At 39.9% G+C, this 19,991-nt stretch overlaps 2 protein-coding genes across 2 annotated transcripts; one reads left to right on the forward strand and one right to left on the reverse strand.

Moving 5' to 3' along the window:
• Positions 1-1,636: 1,636 nt before the first annotated feature.
• spryd4 (SPRY domain containing 4) lies at positions 1,637-4,435 on the forward strand. The gene is made up of 2 exons (XM_056385584.1): positions 1,637-2,305; positions 3,454-4,435. The coding sequence occupies exons 1-2, from the start codon at positions 2,002-2,004 to the stop codon at positions 3,993-3,995; spliced, it is 846 nt and encodes a 281-aa protein (XP_056241559.1). The 5' UTR covers positions 1,637-2,001; the 3' UTR covers positions 3,996-4,435.
• On the reverse strand, positions 4,396-19,596 carry gls2a (glutaminase 2a (liver, mitochondrial)). Its single transcript, XM_056385583.1, has 18 exons — positions 19,258-19,596; positions 16,970-17,060; positions 15,186-15,307; positions 12,585-12,714; positions 12,424-12,503; positions 12,110-12,273; positions 11,620-11,678; positions 9,796-9,828; positions 9,646-9,704; positions 9,500-9,566; positions 9,314-9,364; positions 7,402-7,578; positions 7,137-7,268; positions 6,942-7,034; positions 6,714-6,775; positions 5,920-5,996; positions 5,714-5,777; positions 4,396-5,584 (listed from the first exon to the last, which is right to left on the reverse strand). The coding sequence occupies exons 1-18, from the start codon at positions 19,467-19,469 to the stop codon at positions 5,428-5,430; spliced, it is 1,830 nt and encodes a 609-aa protein (XP_056241558.1). The 5' UTR covers positions 19,470-19,596; the 3' UTR covers positions 4,396-5,427.
• Positions 19,597-19,991: the final 395 nt, after the last annotated feature.

Consider the following 19,991-nt stretch of genomic DNA (forward strand, 5'->3'; position numbering starts at 1 on the left):
AGGATTTCTTAGTCAGCTGTGTCAAACCCTGTGCCCAGGTCTGAGAGGACAAGAACTGAGACCACATTTTCATCAGTTTAATCTGAGGTCCCTGATTATTTTAGTAAGAGCAGTTTCAGTGCTGTGGAATATTCTATAGCCAGACTGAAATTCCTCCCAGATATGGTTTTCTTTTTAAGAGGTTTATTTGCACAGAACCGATTTATTCAAGTATCAACTGATGAATGTATTAACATCTTTGGGTTTCTTTTGCAAGGGTTTGATGGCATCTCTCAGCCACTCACTCACTCTCTTTCACACACTCACACTCTCTCTCTCTCTCTCTCTCTCTCTCTCTCTCTCACACACACACACACACACACACACACACACACACACACACACACACACACACCACACACACACACACACACACACACACACACACACACACACACACACACACACACACACACACACACACACACACACACACACACACACACACACACACACACACACACACACACACACACACACACCTCTTCAGAAGCTAGAAACAGTATTAAAAAAAAAAATGCTGAGAATCGACTAATGTGCAAACTATTTCTTCCCCCTTTTTTCTTACATTCTGAATTAATTAAATTCAAACTTGAATTTTAGAGTGGTGGTGAGGACTTCACTATGTAGATTTGAATTATGAACCACACATGTCTACAAGGAGAGAGCGGTGGGGGGTGGGGTGTGTGTTTGTGTGTGTGTGTGGGGGGGGTGTCTGTCTGAACTGCAACACTCCAAAACAAAGTCATTACCAGGCACTAAAGTAGAAAAGAAAATTAATGATACCGTCTTTGACATGTTTAGATTGGACCATGAATAAACAATGACATTTAGTCCCCAGTTGGATACTGGCGTGAAAAATGGATCTGGCTGTGCTTCAAGGCTGAATCAAGCTTTGTTAAAATGACAAAATATTTATTACATGTCATAAAAGATGCATTACCCACCTTGAATGCATCTGCATGAAGAAAAAAATCCTAATCTGTGACATTAAGAGTCCTAGTATATTCGCCACTGTGCCCGGAGGCTGCTCTTCTCTCAAATCCAGCATAAACAACCATTGTTAGTGCATAAATATGCATTAAATTTTGAAGGCTTAAGCAAACTTTTCCCAAAGGTGTATGGTTTCAGACGTGTGACTGTGTGATAGTTTGTTAATGATATTTCTCTTATCTGTATATAGGGTTATGGTGGTGTGGTGTTGTGGATATCGCTATGGATAGATTAATAAGTGACACAAAACAACTACAAAGAGACAAAATGACCACACACAGACTCAAAATAACAAACAACTATGCCCTCTCTACCATGGCACAGGGTGTAGTAGCAGTTGTAGTATTTATAACCTATTACAGCCTGATGCCAATATTTTTTGACTCTACATTTAAATTTGACTATTTTTAGGCAAAATAAAGCAAAATAAATGAAGGATTCAATATTTCTTCACCAGCATGTAACAGTGGAGAAAGCTTTGAAACAGGATTTAGACGTATGTCATGAAATGAATGGGTAATGCTTTATTTCATAATATTCTAATAATTTCATAATTTTTTTTTCCTGAAAAGAACTATATCACCTGGTATTATTTATATGGAAAAGAATGCTCTGATACAATAATTTTTGTCAATGATTTAGTTAGCTGAGTCAGTGATTGCCAGAAGACTTTGCTTGGGAAAAAACAAAACAAAAAAAAACGCCAGATCCATTCAACCCCTTACCCCCTTTAAAGTTATTTATCACATTATTCCACACAGTGGCATATACTGTTTATTTTTTATATAATGTTTGTTCCATCTCTTGAAGCCATATGATATTGATCACTATTCTCATAATCCAATAAACAGGAGGTTAATGGGAACTTGATGGCGACAGGGGGGCCCACTCAGAGTGTGACAGGTAAATGACAAGTAGGGGTGCACAGCAAATGTTTGCACATTGGCTCCTTAACAGCTTAATCCAGCCATGGACTTGACAGGTGCGACGGACTGGCTGCTGTCCGTGGTGCTGATGTGTCCCGGTGGTCGGGCAGGTCTCAGTGTTCCTCTCCAGACCTGCAGGGGGCGGCAGAGCGCGCTGCAGCTACATGTTGATAAGCAGAAGAAACTGAGACACGTGAGCAGCAGCAGTGAAAACATGGCGACGCCTCTTAGTGCAGCTCATGTATGTCGCCTGGCGGGACGGACTGTCGCCTCCCTGTCCGCCAGACACAGGCGGGCTGTGAGCCTGCCAGCGAGGAGATGCTACGTATCCGCTTCGACGGGGAGAAGTGAGTTAATGTTTGATGTGAAAGAAAGGAGGGATGTTAGCTTTTGAGACGGCAGCTCAGAGGTCAATGTCCCATTAGGTGATAAACGTCATGTATTTTTCTGGGCTTCTCCCGTTAAAATCCGGCTACCTGCCACAGTAATAAAGTTGCTACTGCTGTCGCCATATTATCGAAGTAATGGCCACGTTTCTTCAGGACAAAAACAAATACACAAGCGAAACCAGGGGAAGTCGAGGAAATGTCCTGCCCATGTTTCCCAGTCCGTTTGTGCAGCCCTGTAGCTGGCTTTGCAAGAGAGACCTATAGTAGGAAGTAGGTCTTGCATATTTTTAATTCCTGTCATCATCATCATCAACATCAACATTTTATTTAATTACTGCTATGAAATTATGACCACGGTGAAAAAATTTGCAGTGGCAATATAAATTAAGTTCCTAATCAGATCACAAAATTCAATGTAATTCTGTTGACAGTATTAGGAAAACTCTTTTCACTTGTATGCCTCTTTAGGCTTTGTTGTGCAAATTCAAAGTTTTAAGTCAAACTTGTCCCAAAATTACTGAGTTTTTACAAAGGACATAAGACCCTCCTGCTATACTCACTGTGAACTTGAGGAAGATGAGGCCTCTTTATGTCTTGGGTTTGACTGATGTGTTTCTATCCTTCTGTCTAAAGCCTGTCCATCTTGTAGTTGCAATGTTAATATTAATTAATTGTGATGGCTTTATGGTTATTATCAGAGTACTGTTATTTGTACTGTTAATTTCTAAATGAATTTGATTCACAGCAGATATTCTGACTGGTAGCAGGAAAAGCACAGGTGGAAGTGATGACAGTAACGATGACTCCTGCAGCAGTGCAATCAGTGTTATCAGTCACACCTGTGTTGGACAGTCAGACTGTCTACTGTGAAAAAGGTTTATTCAGCTTTTCTTAGACCGGATCAGGAAGCACTTGTTTAAGCAATCTTATGAGAGACCTGATCCGCTTTGAATACAGAGTATAAATGATACATTTACAGGTATTTTAGACTAGGACAGCACACGCCAGCCATGATTTGGGTACTAACGCAGACTCCAATGAGGCTTTCATCATTAAATATCAAACTAATCACATCTCATCTTCTTTTTGTCTGTTATTCTCTGTAGATCTGCAGTTTAGGCTTGATGAGAGAACAGCCCACAGTAGCCTAGACCTATTCAAGAAAGACACTGGTATAATCTACCGCATGCTGGGCCTGGACCCCAGCCATGTGCCAAACAACCCAGAGCGTTTCCGAGACTGGGCCGTCGTGTTTGGTGATGAGAAGATCAGCAGCGGAAGACACTACTGGGAGGTGACTGTCAAAAAGTCTCAAGAGTTTCGTCTGGGTGTGGCTGAGGCGTTGATGTCCAGAGATGAGTGTGTGGGCACCAACAACTCCTCCTGGATGTTTGGCTACGCTCAGCGCAAATGGTTTGCCATGACCAGCAATAAGATGGTTCCTGTGACGCTAGTAGGAAAGCCTGACCGTGTAGGCATCCTGCTTGACTACGAAGCGGGGCTCCTGGGGCTGGTGGACATTGAGAAGCCCAGGATCATTCACAGCGTCAGGGTTCAGTTCAAGTCACATCTCTGCCCCGCATTTGGACTTTGGGACGGGGAACTGCTCACACACTCTGGTCTGGAGGAGCCTGAAGGCCTGAAGTGAAGCAGGATAAACTGTGATGGCTATGATTGTAATGGTCTTGACAGGCAGTGGGCTGGGCGTAGCACCATGGAAACACTTATCACATTATCTTTAATGCAGGAAAGAAAGCAATATCTTCCTTGGGAATCATGTACAGCTTAACTTCAGATGATGGTTAATTTTCTGTGGGCCAGCTGGTTCATAATCATGACTCTTAACAATGCAAGTTCATACTTTGTGTATGTCATCGACCTCAGGCATTCATATCACAGAAGCTGTTTTGTGTGTACCTCGTGTATTACCTCTCAGATGTGTGGTTGAGAGAAACATTAACTGCCAAGTTTTTCTTTTACACTTTGTCTTCTGGTGTTACCAACAGTTACAAAGCTCAAATCTGCACAAAACCTTTTTCAGTCTCATGTTCATACTGTATATTGTTTAATAAAATAACATCACTCAAACTGCTTTCATATTATTTACAGCAGGAAGATACATATTTACAGTGACAGACTAAAGATAGTCATGCTGAGGAATCATTTCTTTGCCAGAGTTTAAATGAAATAAAACACTGACTTTCGTTTGAGCTGATTCAACTGTATAATAAGTTTTTATAACATGACTTAGTTATGCATAAGTTTCCATTTTCCTCATGTCAGAAAGTATCACTTCAGACATGACTGTGTCTAGTTTGCGACACTCATTTGCACAAATTGTAATTTTAATGATATATTTTGTGCTAGAACTACCAAAATGCACATTGTTCCCAGCGCCTGAGACATGCACATGTTTCTGTGACGCACAAGTAACATAAAAAGAGCTCATGTGAATGAAACCAGTAATTCCTCCCAAAAGAAAAAAAATTACCAGCACGACCACTGCGGTGTATCAGCAGTAAATAAACTGGCTTATAGACCTCAGTGAGCTCACATCAACTACAATGAAACAGTCCTTCCAGTGTTAAGGCACAAATGCAAATAAATCACCTCCCACTGAGGTAGAATAATCAACAAGCACCTTTAGGAATATTTATACACTTATTACACAGGGGGTATCAAACCTTGATTAAATAAAATAATGATGAAGCAAAATATATTAAAATATTTTAAAAATAAATAGGCAAAATATATTTGATATGTACATCTCCATTTTTTTGTCAGAAGCTAAGCACAAAAACTGTCGCGAAAGCCAAATCATGGTATAAATTAATATAATTTTTTTTCCCCATACAAGCAGAATATTGCCTGTGTTGATACATTATACTGACCAAACCTCTGGTCAGAGAAAATGCACTAAAAAGGAAATGAATCCTGCATTTTGCAGCTTTTCAACAGTCCAAAAAAGATGAAGTCACTCACTCATCACATCTCTCAGTCACCCTGTGTCCTTTCAGTCCTCTCAGGTGCATAATAGGATAAATTGATTTCCATTACAAACCCTCATGATCCTTTGTGGTTTAAACAATGCTCTTCAGCGTATCCAGCGTGGCCTTCTGTTCCTCCGGGTCGCCGGGTGAGTCGCCCTCAGTGGTTGCACGCTGGTAATCTTGCAGGACTGAAATAACAACATCATGGCCAAACTGCATGGCATCATCTAGGGGTGTGTTCCCCCATCTGATAGATGACACAATGTAATATGGAGATGGATGGATTGTTATAGTTAGTAATATGGAGATGGATATATTTTTCTACCATTTTTAATCTAACATCAGATGAATGAGTTTGTATTTAAAAAACTCTTACCTGTCTTTCATGTGTGGATTCACTTTGCATATTTCAGTCAGGAAGATTACAGCTTCCACATGACCTGAAAGAAAAACAATTCTCATCAATTGTGATCATACTTCCAAACCAGACTAAAACGTAATGTAAATGCCATATTTAATTTGTCGTTTGAATATCAAAGCCAAGATTATTGAAGAATGAATGAACTAATAATGAAGTGTCACCTTCGGCTGCAGCGATGTGGAGCGCTGTGCGTGAGTCGTAGTCTCTCTGCTCCATGTTGACAGCTGAAAGGGCAAACCTGGAGGGATAATAAAGGAGCAGAGGAGAGCAGAGAGAACATGCATGGAAAGGTTAACTCCAGTGATGGCAAACTGTTAGAAACTGTGCTGAGAAGAGCCGAGTATCCCTCTAATTAAATGAGGGAAGAACATGCTTTGAAAAGCAGACTTTGGATCGATACCACTTTATGTAAAGTGTGAAGCTAAAGCCAGGAGATGGTTAGCTTAGCTTAGCATAAAGACTGGAAACAGGCGGAAACAGGTAGCCTGGTTCTGCCCAAAGGTTAAAAAAGAATCTGCCCACCAGCACCTGTGAAGCGCAGTAATTAATATGATATATCTCGCTTGTTTAATAAAGTGCAAAACCAAAAAGTTTACCAGGCACACCAAACCCCCATAAAACCACAACTTCTCATTCTTCTCAACTTCTTAAACTTCAGTTGTAATTAAACGGACAAAATACAATGTGGTAATTAGTGTGCTTTAAAGGTGCTGACAGGCAGATGTTTTCTTTTCAACTGATGTTTCCCCATTTCCAATCCTTATGCTAAGCTAAGCTAACTGGTTGCTGGCTGTAGTCATATTTTTAGTGTTCAGAAATGAGAGTAGTATCAACCTTTCTATACAACTTTTTTGCAGGATAAATGGCAAACTATTCCTTCAAGACTGCATCACCCAATTATTGTCCACTACTCGGTGATGAAGAATGAAAGGCCATGTTTCTGTTTGTTACTTACCTCCTCAGAGCAGAGACGTCACCACTGTATGCTGCAAACATTAGGTTCACCACTGACTTGTTCTGAAGGATCAAAAGGCAAACACTACAGTATGAAAGTGGAATGATTTACATTAAAGTTTGTTTTTTTTGCCTGAAAATCCTTCTGCAGTATTTCTAATTCACCCAGAGAAGCAGCCATGTGCCTTAGCGTGAATCTGAGAATCTACTTTTATGGCACTTAACTTACTGGATCATCATCTGATCTTCTTCTGGGGTCATGTTTCTTTGTGAAGTGTCTCAGGTTGTCGTAATTGTGGAAGTTGAAGCATGACACCAGCTCCTAGTGAATCAAAATTTGAATAAGATAAGAATGTTTGAAAGATGCAGATACAGACAAATTAGATGAAGATAAATTAATACACCTGTGATGGCGACTGCATACCTGACAGAAGTGAATGCCACGAACACTGTTTCCAAGCCGATCTAATGGTGGGGACCAACACATCATACCCATGACGTTGGGGACCACCAGCAGAACAGCACCTGAAACACCAGATTTAGCAGGCAAGCCCACCTGAGCAAGAGGAATAAGTCAAATGTCTGGTTAAAAAAATCAGGAGGGCTTTAACATCACATGACTAGCTAACACTTGGAGTTATAAGGCCAACAATGCTTTTGAACAGATGGCTGAATTCCTTGTGACTCACATGGAAAGCAAACTGTCCAGAGAAGTCGTACATGCCACAGGAATGCATGAGACTCAGGGTGTTACGAACTGCTTCAGCGCTCAGCACACGCTCGCCCGTGATTGGACAAATACCGCCATTGGCCAGTGTGGCAGCCATGACGCTTCCTGACTCACAGGTCACCTCAATGGAACACAACTGTAACAGAAAAAAAACAACAACAAAAAACTTTTGAAGTGAAGAAGCATATAGAAAAGTTTTGAAGCAGTAGTTTGACATAGGAAATGTGCTTGTTTGCTTTATTGCTGAGAGTTAGATGAGAAGGTCGATACGGTACAGTAAATATTAAGCTGCAGCCAGCAGATAGTTAGCTTAGCTTAGCAGTGGGACCAGGGGAACCTGCTAACTTGCTGTATCTAAGGGTAACAAAATTTGCCTGACAGCCAATATTAGAGGTGCAGCATCCAGTTGTGTCGTGTTCTGACACCATCACAACGTGTGTGTGTGACCAACAGCTCCTTTTCTCTCTCTGCTATCTTTAAGCACCAGGTCAATTTTTAATGCAGCATGGATCTCTGAGGCATGACATTTACTTGTAAATGTATATAAATGCCTTTAATTATTGAGAGTTGAAAATAATTTTTTAATGGCAAGACTGGTTGGAGCTGACAGAAAAGCTGCAGTAACTCAGATACAATAACCACTCTTTACAAGTGTGGTGACCAGAAAAGCATCTCAGCTGAACAACACATTGAACCTTGAGGTGGATGGGCTAGAACAGCAGAAGACCACGTCAGGCTCCACTCCCGTCAGCCAAACAGAAGTCTGAGTCTGCAGTGGACACAGTCCTGGACTGTTGAAGACTGGAAAAAATATAGCCTGGTTTGATGAATCTGGATTTCTGCTAATCTTTTAATGGCTACTTCCAGCATGATAATGTCCCATGTCACAAATCAAAGTCTCAAACTGGTCTCATGAACATGACAATGAATTCAGTGAACGTCACTGGCCTCCTCAGTCACCAGATCTGGATCTGAGTAGAACACCGATGTGACAGAACAGGAGATTCTCAGCATGAATTTGCAGCTGAAAAATCTGCAGAAATGATGTGATGCAATCATGTCAACATGGAGAACAATCTCTAGGGAATGTTTCTAACATCTTGAGGAATCCATGTCACGAGGAACTGAGGCTGTTTTGAGAGCAAAGGGAGGAACTACGCAGTATTAGCATGGTGTTCCTACTGAAGTGCTCTGTGAGTGTAGATGTCCTCATTAACATATTTTTCTGTTACTGTTGTCAAACAGTGCAACAAGCGTGTAATCTGATTATGGCTCATACATACTGTGTTGACCAGCAGACATGCCAAGCTGCTGGGCTACAGATAAAATCATTATCTCATGATTACGACATTGTCAAACAAAATTAACAAAAATATAGATTAATGTGCCGTGAGATCAACTACATACAGGGTCATGTTAAAATTAAGACGAAAGATATTTCAAGTACCACACAGAATGAAATACCAGTGTCATGGTCATACTGGCCAAAGTTTGAAAGAAATCACTGAAAACCAGTAGGAATGGACTCAAGGCACTTACAAAATGTGCTCATTAATTAACATGTTAAATCTTGTTTGTTCCATCTGTTCAAAAACCAAAGTGTTAACACAAGTAGGTTTTACAGGGCAGATATGATCCTTGGCTGGGTGTAATGACTTCTTGGAGTCGTGTTGTCATCATGAGATTGCCAGGCAACCAGAGCAGGCTAAGCTAAATTAACTTGCTGCTGGCTGTGATTTCATTTGTATTCCACAAGCATGACAGTATTATCTATTTTCTCTACTAACTCTTGGCAAGAAAGTAAAATGTCAAACTATTCCTTGAAAGTTGCATCCAGAGAATACCACACTGTTAACAGCAAACTGTCTCACCTGAAAGTAGAAGTCAAGGGCCGCAATCATATCTGCATTGTCAGGAAAGCACTGCAAGGACAACAGCTTACAATCAGAGTCAGAGTATATTGAGCGTGCACTCAGTTTTTCTGAAAACATGAGCACTGAGCGAGCACTTAAAGTGATTGTGATTACTGTAAATACAAACCACCAAAAAACCCTCACCCTTTTCTCTTTCAGGTAATAACCAATTGCATAATTCCGATCACCGGTCTCCCTCTCTGACTGAAAACTGCAAGAACATAACAGGAATGAGAAAGCTGCATTTCAGAGGACAGTTGTGGTTGTATTTCCTGAAGCACGGTACTCACGTTGCATTGCTGAAGCCCACAAACTCTGTACCAGCCATGCTTTTCAAGAACTCCATCACCTACAATAAAATCACATACAGATGGTTCAGTAGGGACACGAACCAATAAGTGGCATCAAAAAAATAGTGAAAATGAAAAGTATTTACTTACATAGTCGAACCTCTCGGCTTTATTTGAATGAGGCTGTCAACAGAGGGGGAAAAAAATAATTCTCTGATGCCAGTTTAAAGTATACAAAGAGACTGTGAGTCCCTACAGATGGCAGTGTTTGAGTACTTTGACAGTAAAGCATAGCTTTGAGTCTAATCTTGGGTGGACGTTGAGATATGACGTGTACATGATGCCTTCATGCCTGTCTGTCCATGTGGCAATGTGCTCACTGTGTCCTGGGGGCTGTTTATGGCTGTGCTTGAATTTCACAGACCGGTAAGGGATCATTACCAAGCTATAAAGTTACCCAACAGAGACGGTAGTTCCATTCATATTTAATGACTTATAACCTATAAAGGGTAAAGATGATATCAAATATTACTGGTAGTAGTTCCTCTCTGGAGCAGTTTTTGAAGAAAACCTATACATTTGTGACATTTAAACATTTAGTGGTACAGCTGTTCTCGCAGAAAGTCAAAAACAGCTTTTATCAACTTTGTACTTTATTTTTCCTTTTCTTTGCACAAAATATCAATCTTTTAGGTACATAACCTCCTCAGTATGATGCAAATAGAGTACACAAACTGTATTTGCACAATATAGCCCCCCTGTACAGTTATGCACATGGGGGGGGGGGGGGGGGGTATCCAACACACCTTCTATTCTCAGGGCTGTAATTGGCCAGAAGTGCACACACACCCCTGCTGTCAGGCCAAAATTCAGTGCCCTCCCTCACTGCTGGACCTGACCTACATATGATAAGAGACCCAGAGCATCTCTTCAGTCAGCTGTGAAACTTCAGGAAAACTCCACAGAGGAAACACACACATAGCCATATTTGACTAAAACCCACCCCCAATGTCTTACAATAAGGCCAAAGCTCACAGAGGAGTTTGACGGCTGGTCAGTCGGACGATGATGACCATAGTCCAACTGCTGTGGGCAACAAGTAACCAGCCAATAGATGAGTGACTAGATATGCCATAGCTGTTGCTGAGTTCATACTTCAGGAGTGTGTTTACTCACTGATTCTCACACCAGGTTGTGCAAAAATGTTGTTTTCTATCATTTTTGATTGTGAATATTACAACATCACCAACAGATTCAGTTTTAAGACAAATAACACTCTGTGGCTTCTCACTGGGCATGAACCCCGTTTAGTGCTGCAGTGGCTGAGGCCTTCATAACCATAGTCATAATTATTTTCAAAACTTGAAAGCTTACAGCTATCTCGTTTTGTTTTAATACTACCAAAACTGTTTTATTTTAGACAGGGCCTGTTCCACAAAAGTAAATTGCTGGTACTGTTTACACACAGACTGAAAATAGAGGCATTGTCACGTTTCACATTGACTTTTGTTGACAAATTTCATCTCATGTTGCAAAATTTGGTGCATTGGGCCTATGTATATTTTTTGCACAGCTTCCTGCTTCTGCTGAGGATTCAGCCAATAGCAAAAAGAAATTGAAAGCATAATTTGTGGATGTCTTTTAATGGTAGTACGTAAGTCTGACTGTGCTCTTTAGTTTCTTGTTTTTCATCATTACTTTTGAAGCCCTAACTGATTAACCTTTTGAACTGTAATTAAGTCTGGTGAGACTCTGCAGCGTAAGAGTTATAATTGACGGGGGAAAACATTTAATAAGGTCGGGGTTTAAAAACAGAGTCTATTTTTGGCCACGACAAGGTACCTCCTGAGATGTAGACTGTTTTTGCCCTGATACGCTGATTAATGACAATCAACTATGTAATATGTTTTGTGTGCATATTCTAAAAAAGAAACCTCTGTGTTTAGTCAGTGCTGACAAGCCTTTAGATTTTACCTTAATTAAAGAACTGATGACGATAGCTCCAGCATTCACCATCGGGTTGTGTGGTTTATCTGCACAAGAAATGAGAGCATGTTATCACTGATTTGTCCCTAAACACAAGAGCAATAAACTGTGAGATTAGAGAGTATATTTCCTGAGGGGGTCTTAGAGTAACATCAGCTAACAAACTGAACAGATACACTTCTGTTTGCTTTGGAGGCGAGTATGTAATAGCAAATAGCTACAAAGGTGAGGTGATAAAATGGTACACAGTCTGGCTAGAAGTCCATCAGGGCAACTTTTTTTTTTCTTTTGAAACTGTGGCTTGTTCTTGCACTACATTTGGTCTGTTGTCAACAATCAGAATCAGTTGAAATTACAGGTCAACAACCAGAGTTTCCAAGATTTCTCAATAACATATTAGAGGAAAAGGTGTACACAGCAGTATTGTTATTGCTTGTTATTGTCTATAGAGGACAGCTGGAGACAACTAACAACTTACCTTCTTCATTTAGTGACAGTTTGTTGAACTTGAATCCACTGGGCTCTTTGCCCACAAAGTTGTGAACACGCTCGCTGCCAAGCTCGTGCACGGCAATGGCGTACTCCAGAGGCTTCACACACGACTGCAGACAGAAGGGAACCTTGGTGTCACCCACAGAGTATCTGCATCACATGAGGATGTAATGGAGGAGCATGGAAAAAAAATAAAAACAAAACAAATCAAAACAAAAATGGAGGTTTGTTAGTGATGCGGTGCACACGATGGAGGGTTTCAGAATGGAAACATAAGTTAACGTGAAGATGTTACCTCACCTCTGTCCGTCAATTGTGCACAGAGATACACCCCAGAGATCACAGCTGAACTTAGCCAGCTGAGGAATGTAATTAGCTACCTGCAAAAAGAAATGGAGATGTGAGTGACAGTGTAGTACAATGAATAAGAAAACACTGAGCCAGTATGTGTGTTTACTTACCTGTCCTGCCTCCTGCTGTTGTGCATGGTCATACATCTTATTTAACTGCTGGGTAAACTCTGCAAAGTTGGGGATGATAAACTTTTTTCTGAAAGCTTTAGTGAGCAGCATGATGTTGTTGCCCACACACCTACAAAAGGACACACAATTGAACCGATCGTCACAGGGTTAGGTATCAAACACTTCAAAGACCGATTCTGCAATTACTGTTGGATTCATAATTCAAATAATAAACAATGATTTTTGTAAGAGCTCACAGATTGTATTAAATTTCATTTTCGATGCTCATTGCATTGAACATTTACATAGCATGCAAAATGTAATAGCAACATGAGAATTTCAAACAAAATTCCATACACCTCCATTGTGTTGTAGGGGTCTCATAGTAAGCAAAGCACAGGTGTTACTAATAACATTAACGATGGCTCTGTTGTATTCAATTGTCAGTAAGCCAGCAGGCACAACACCAGGAGCTTGAAACTGCAGCAGCTAAATGGAGCTCAGCCAAAATTAATTTGATCATTTACACCTGTTGTTTTGCTACTGTGACATGTCAAAATGTCTGCTGTGAAAAAAGACAACTATTGATCAGAGTAACAGGAACTGAAATTAAATTTCATAGCTTCAGGCAGTGGTACAGTTAGCAGGATTGTTAACAGGATAGCTACATGCTACTATGGCTAATCTGACCTCACTAAATAAGCTAACTAGCTAACATGGAGTTACAGTTGTAATCAAAAGTTCAGACAAATTCCATATTTTGGTGATTTTTTGAATTGAAAAGATGTAAATACAACCTCTGCAACAAACACATTGAAAATGGGCATTTTTTCAAATGTTAATGCACTCTTACCATTTATTTAATTAGCTAATTATCTGTTAAGCGTGGGGGTTACACTATTCTGCTTTAGGGTTGTGTGGCAGGCAGTGGCACAGGAAAAACTGCACAGATCAGAGGAAGAATGGATTCCACTAAATATCAGCAAATTCAGGATATAAAAGGTCCGGCAGTCAGTCAAGAAATTCAAAGTGAAAAGAAGCTGATTGCAGGATAATGAAGCTAAATCAGACCTCAAAATCTATCATTAACTACTTCAAGAAACACAAGCTGGAGCTTTTAGGAACAGCCCCCACAGTCCCCTGACTTCATCATTGAATCTGTGGGTAGATCTTAAACATGCTGTGTGTGCGAGACTTCCTAAAAATATCTCAGAGCTTCGAGTGAAGTGCAGAGTGGGTGAGCGTTCTAAATCAAGAATAGACAGACTCTAAGCTGCTACAACAAAGCATGTTTTCAAGCTGTGATATCTGCCAAGGCAAGGTTCACTAAGTACTGACGTAGCGGGGTGCCCAAACTTTTGTCCACACCACGGTTACACTTTAGTTTTTTCAATACTTTAAGTTTGTGACATAAAAAGTGACAGTGAATTAACATTTAGAGAAAGGCTCGCTTTTTAATGTCTGTTTGCTGCAGGGGGTGAATTCACTTCTTTCAAATTTTCAAGTGACTACAAAATCAACAAAATATTTAGTTTGCCCATGGATGCCCAAAAATTTGCATTACACATTGCATTTCTATTTAATTAAAATGGGTTTTTTTTATTGTGTTAATGGGCTTTCATCATTATTTTCATCACATTGGATTTAAAGTGACCAGTGTCAGGTAATAAACACCCAGTTAAAATACTTATAACAGATTTCCGTTGCAGTAATTGATCAGCAGTGCTGAATGCTTGGAAGGAAAGATGTGCACATTCTGTCACAGCTTGTCTGAACTAAAATATCTGTCCTTTAGCCTTCACTGATCCAAGGCGATGCTAGCGTGAGGCTTTGGGACACCAGAAGAAGAGAGTGGAGAGAGCTTGCATTATTCATATGGGTCATTTCCAAAAAAAAAATTGAAGATAGCTCTCTCTATTTCTAGTAGTATATTTCTAGTGAGCTCTCGAGTGTTCTTCAGGAATGGATAACATCACAAATGTCAGAAAACAAGCACAGACAAGTCGGATAGGGCCAATTAAGTTTGATGAAGATGACCAGACTGTGTAATGCTCTGCTGTTCCAGGCCAAAAGATGAGTCTGAGTGAATTACACTTGGCGGTTAGGAAACTATACTGTTTGGACAGCAGTCTGCATGAAGCTCACAGATCTGTTGAGTCTACTAATGTAATTGCCACAGTCTGGAGCTAAACCAGAATGATGCCCTTTCATTAACTGCCCCTGAGACCCCTCTATCCCGTGCACTCTACTGCTTTGGCTGGCATGTGCGCATGTGAATTTGGTTAGTAGCAGCTGTCAGCCATAAAACGCCTGCATCTGTCAGTCTCTTGGACTCAAATAGCGCTGACCACAAATAATCTCCTTTACATAAGCACAGAAAAGTAAGAAAGACCCTCAACCTAACCTTGCACCTTGTACCCATCCTTTTCTCCAATATTTGAGAACATTGCAGTTTTTACAAACTAATAGTAAGTAAGAAGAAATCTGATTGAGAAATAAAATGAACACTAGGTAACACTGCAGCAGCGATACAAACCCAGTATATAAGAAAAGTACATTCATGTAAAAGTTGAAGCTGTAAATACACAAATCTTTCCTCACCTTCTGAAGAGCTTCTTGTCCATCATGACAGGCCCGACAGAGTCTCGTGTGGATTGTCGCATCTGATGGACACAGTCACGCAGCCGAGGGTCAGACGTCAACAAACCTGTTTTTCTCAAAGCCTGCAGAAGAAGGAAAGTTGGTATATAGGTTTCATCAAATGAACACACGTGGGAGGAAAGTAGGAAGTCATAAATGACATAAATAAGACTTTATCAAAGACTTTGAGTCATGCACAGCAGTGTTTATGCGATGCCAATTAGCAGGATATCAAATGTGTGTGGATGGAATATATAGTTAGGGGACTTCAAAGGCTCAGGGGTGCCCACATGCCTCTGAGGAAGAAATACAGGTGTAGACCGGATCACTGGAAACCCTCTCACAAGTCACATGACTGGCTGAAAGTCCCTGTATGAACCACGTGCATCTATTTTGGGGACACCATGTGCACGACCCTCCTGACCAGAGAGGCTCCAATGTTTTTTTGAGTCATCTCCTCTAATAACTGATTCACTGAGCGAACAGACCAAGTACACGGCTGCAAGCTTGATGTTGCTGTTACTGCATGTCTGTGAGTGATTCTTATAGCTTCGGGCCAGGAAATGCTGAAGTTGCTGAATGCTGAAATCAGTTTTGATAATCCATTAATTGTTAGTCATGTTATAAAGTAACATGACAAAAATTCACTGGTTCTCTCCATCTTAACTAGGCATTATTTTATGATTGGGGAATAAAATATATTTTCCTAAATGAAAAACTGAGTGAATGAGAAATGAAAATGTGTTAATGGAGTGAAAGCTTTTACAATTATTTCCAATACAAATCAGCTTGTTTCCTCAACTTTCTAAAATTAAATGTAATTTTTGTGATATTAGCACAGTGATTTCTCATTCTATGTTGCCTTCTCTACAAGATACACTGGAATAAACTAACCCTAACTCTGACTTCTGAAACCATAATTTTTACTTTTTTTTTTACCAAGAAATATTCATGTAGGCTGATTTTAAGTCTAAGTGACAGCAATTATTGATGTTATTGACATGCAGAGACACTGAATAACACTTTCACCATGTATGTCCTGCCCCAGTCACCTCTACAAACACATCATGCGTGGCCTAACAACAAGCCACCTGTGTTGACACATGTCTCTTCTCCTAAATGCATGCTCCTTTTGAAAATCAGAGTTGCCATAGACACCGAGGTCACCAGATGTTCATGTTTGCCTTTTTTTTATGACACTATCTAAAAGGTTGCACCACAGAAGCTAAAAGAGGGTGCAGTGGTTTGCAATAGCTTGTCAGTTATCAGAGAGCACAAAAACACCACACAGTCTGTGTCCTGCTCATCTCCTGAAATATGTATAACGTAGGAATGGCCCCCTTGCAAGACTATGAAAATATAAATAACTGTGGCACAGGTTCACAAAAGCTTGACATTTCTTCAGTAATGTGTGTGTGTGTGTGTGTGTGTGTGTGTGTGTGTGTGTGTCTGTATGTATGCATGTTGTTGTTGATGGTGATTTCCTCACGCCTAAGTGTCACACCCACCATATTATTACATAAGGTTTCTAAACACCTTTTAAACTTGACCCTACATCCAGCTGGAGACATTCTTCCTGTTGTGGGCTCCTATTTCAATCCCCAAGGTTGATTTAACCAAAGTCAAAGGGGCTTTTCGAAAGATAACACAGCAGCAGGAGACAGTGTGTTTGTGTTGTAAATCCACATACGCCACAGTCAAGACAGCCATATGACAGAGGAAGTGTGACGATGCTGTTGACTCACAGAGATGAACTGGGAGAGGGGGATCATCTCTTTGCCTTCAGTGATGGTGTAGAAAAGTAGGTCCTCCATACTGGACATTAACCTACTTGTGCTAAAAAAAAACAACAACAACAACATACATCTTTAGATTTGGACTCACTCCAATCCAGTTACAAGCCTGAGCAGTGTGTCAGTGTTTATAAGCCAACACCATGACCAGTAAGGAAAATTCTGGCAAACGTCCAGGTACTGACCTAGTTCTTTACATGAAATGTGTGTGTGAGGGAAGCAATGATCTCTGCTCCATGACTGATTACTTTAAATGTATAAACCAGTATTCTGAATTTTTAATTACTTACCTTTTTGAGTTTTATGTTAACAAAACATATTTCTTTTTTTTAAACAGGAGATGAAAAAAGTTATAAATACAAAGTGCCAACTACAGGTACATTTTTTTTGTGTGTAAAGTATAGTAAAGTATAAGCATAAATTTATTAGGGAGATGGACTATTTACCTTCTGAAAAGGGGCTGCAGGACATTATTAGACATGACTTATTAAAAAGTGTGAAACATGAAACCCTTTGGTAATGACTTACTAATGTTTATAATGGCAGATTTGATGGCTTGGATAAGTCTCCCTAATGAATTCAAGAGATAGCAAAGTGCCATGCTGGGGAGGATTTTTCTTTACCTGGCAACCCAAAAGTTATTTATTTATGGCTTATAACTGATCTCTAAAGCATTAGTATGCAATGTATGAACCATTAATAAAGCCTTTGACTACACATTTTAAACCTTTATGAATGGTGCCCTATCAGAAAGTGGTACCAAATATTGATGTTTGTATTAATAAGGATCTTTGCCATGGTATAACTTGGTTTCCCACTGAAACCAAATTTTGTGGCATAGCCCACTCCTACTAGATATACAGGCGACAGTTAGCTTAGCATAAAGACTGGCGGTAAAGGGAAACAGTTAGCCTTCCCTTTGCCCTAAGTTGAAAAAATCCACCTACCATCCCCTCTTTAGTTTACTAATTAGCACATAATACCTTGTTTGTTTAAAATTTTCAACTGCAGTGTGATGGAGCTCCAGGACTATTTTTTGGCCGGCATAATAACTTCATACAGTCTTGACCACAGGTCTTGATGTCCCAGTTGGTGTTTTTTTCACTACATTAACTGCAAGGCAGTTCAGTGGCAGTTTGATGCTCATCAATATCATCAACAGCGATCATCAGCAGTACATCATCAGCAGTGATGCACAGACAGCTAGTTTAAACCCCTGAGCCTTAATTTATGTCAAAATTGGACTAATAATTCAGTCTTTCCAAATATATCATTATCTGCAATGTCCATCACAAATAAAGGCCCAAAAACCCCTTTTAAAATGTTTTTAAAGTTACTCCTTATAGCTCCCCTTGTCTGAGAATGAGAAAGTTTTCTTCAGCCTTATCCAATAATATACAGTACATCAAACAGGATCTGCTATCTGCAAATTAGGCCTAGCCTGCCTCATTTCCAAAATGTAGGCTAAACAAAACATGGTGTCAAGCTGCTGTTCATCTGTTCATAAAGTGGAGACTTTTAACTTAAATGTAGCCTTATCCAAAAGAGTTTGTATAGAATAATTTCATTTTACAGATATTTAAGATCATATTCTCTATATATAAGATTTTTTTTTTTAACTCATCTAAATGAAAACCAAAATACAGGCTACTTTACACTTTACACATCCTTTGAACAACACTGGTTGCAAAGCAACCCGCAAAAATTCCTGGAAGTGGCTGTGCCAGCGAAGAAACAGTCTTTTTAACATCTCTGATGTAATCCCTTGAAACCGCAATTTATTTTTATACTTTAGTTTGTGTATGGGATAAACTAACGAGATATAACGTGTTAATTAGTGAGCCGTGGGCGCTTGCATAAATTTTTATAACCATAATGGAACCAGGCTAGCTGTTTCCCAGTGTTTCTAGTCGTTGTGCTAACTTAACTAAGCTAAGGCTCTTCTGGCTGTAGTTTCGCTATTATCATCTAATTTCAAGCAAAATTGTAATTAAAGGTAGTTTATGTCAAACTTTTCTTTAAAGCTTAAGAAATAATTAGTGCTGATCCACAGAGATGCTATAGGCTAAAACAGATATTTTACGGCACAACAAGTAGAATAAACCCCCTATAGGAATATTGTAGGGATATGCTAATGGTTTTAACAATGGAATATTGTTAAGAAATTATGAAGAACAGAGATGAATAAGAATTTGGCTAATTAATGTTGATTTATTCATTTACAGCCTACTGTGACCTACTTGGAGTGTCCTTGGTCCACATCAGGCCCCTTCTGGTGATGAAAGGCTCTGTGGTTGTGGGGTGATGCTACGACCCAGCAGGGGAGAGGAACAGGTTGTTGTGTCCTGGACAAGACAATGCTGTCAGCTCCAACTCTGGCAGAGATCCCTGCATTTTTAAACAGCTGCAAGATTCCCGGGTTAGCTGTCCTCAGACTTTTCAGGCAATGCATTGTGATAAGTAGGACTTAATTTTTAATAATTCAAAAGAGCTTTTTTTTCCCCAGCAGTTGATTTAGAGAGATTTTTGTGACCAGTGCCCCTTGGTCCTCAGGGTTTTAATAGCTGCTGCTGTCATAAAGACTGAAGCAAGTACAGACTGTTGCTTGGGGGCGGGGCTTTGACAGGGCAGCACGTTGGCTCAGACTGTGGGGTCAACAACCACCAGCTACTGAAACCAACTGTTTCAGCCAACCAGGTATAACTTTCTACTGCAGCTGCTGATTAACAGGGGTTTGGGGGGAGTTCATATCTATTCCTTATATTACATTTATTAAGTATATTTCTGTTTTCTGCAGCTTTGTATGCTGTTAATTATGTATGCTACTTTACAAAGCTTTTGATACTACCACCAACAGCAACAAAAACAATATTATTATCACCATGCTGCGTTTATTATTACTGTTAATAATGATGAGTGTGGCAATAATAAGAATACTAGTTGTTGGTATCACAACAGGAATCATTATTAAATC

Source organism: Seriola aureovittata, chromosome 9 (genome assembly GCF_021018895.1).
Source record: "Seriola aureovittata isolate HTS-2021-v1 ecotype China chromosome 9, ASM2101889v1, whole genome shotgun sequence".
Classification (NCBI taxonomy): Eukaryota; Metazoa; Chordata; class Actinopteri; order Carangiformes; family Carangidae; genus Seriola; species Seriola aureovittata.

Excerpts from the sequence above, each read along its gene's own strand:
- spryd4 (XM_056385584.1), top strand. The coding sequence starts at position 2,002 with ATGGACTTGACAGGTGCGACGGACTGGCTGCTGTCCGTGGTGCTGATG. Across the intron at positions 2,306-3,453 it reads ATCCGCTTCGACGGGGAGAA|ATCTGCAGTTTAGGCTTGAT; the intron begins GTGAGTTAATGT and ends TATTCTCTGTAG.
- gls2a (XM_056385583.1), bottom strand. The coding sequence starts at position 19,469 with ATGCATTGCCTGAAAAGTCTGAGGACAGCTAACCCGGGAATCTTGCAG. Across the intron at positions 9,829-11,619 it reads TCATCAGTTCTTTAATTAAG|CCTCATTCAAATAAAGCCGA; the intron begins GTAAAATCTAAA and ends CTCTGTTGACAG. Across the intron at positions 7,035-7,136 it reads GTGGCATTCACTTCTGTCAG|GAGCTGGTGTCATGCTTCAA; the intron begins GTATGCAGTCGC and ends TTGATTCACTAG.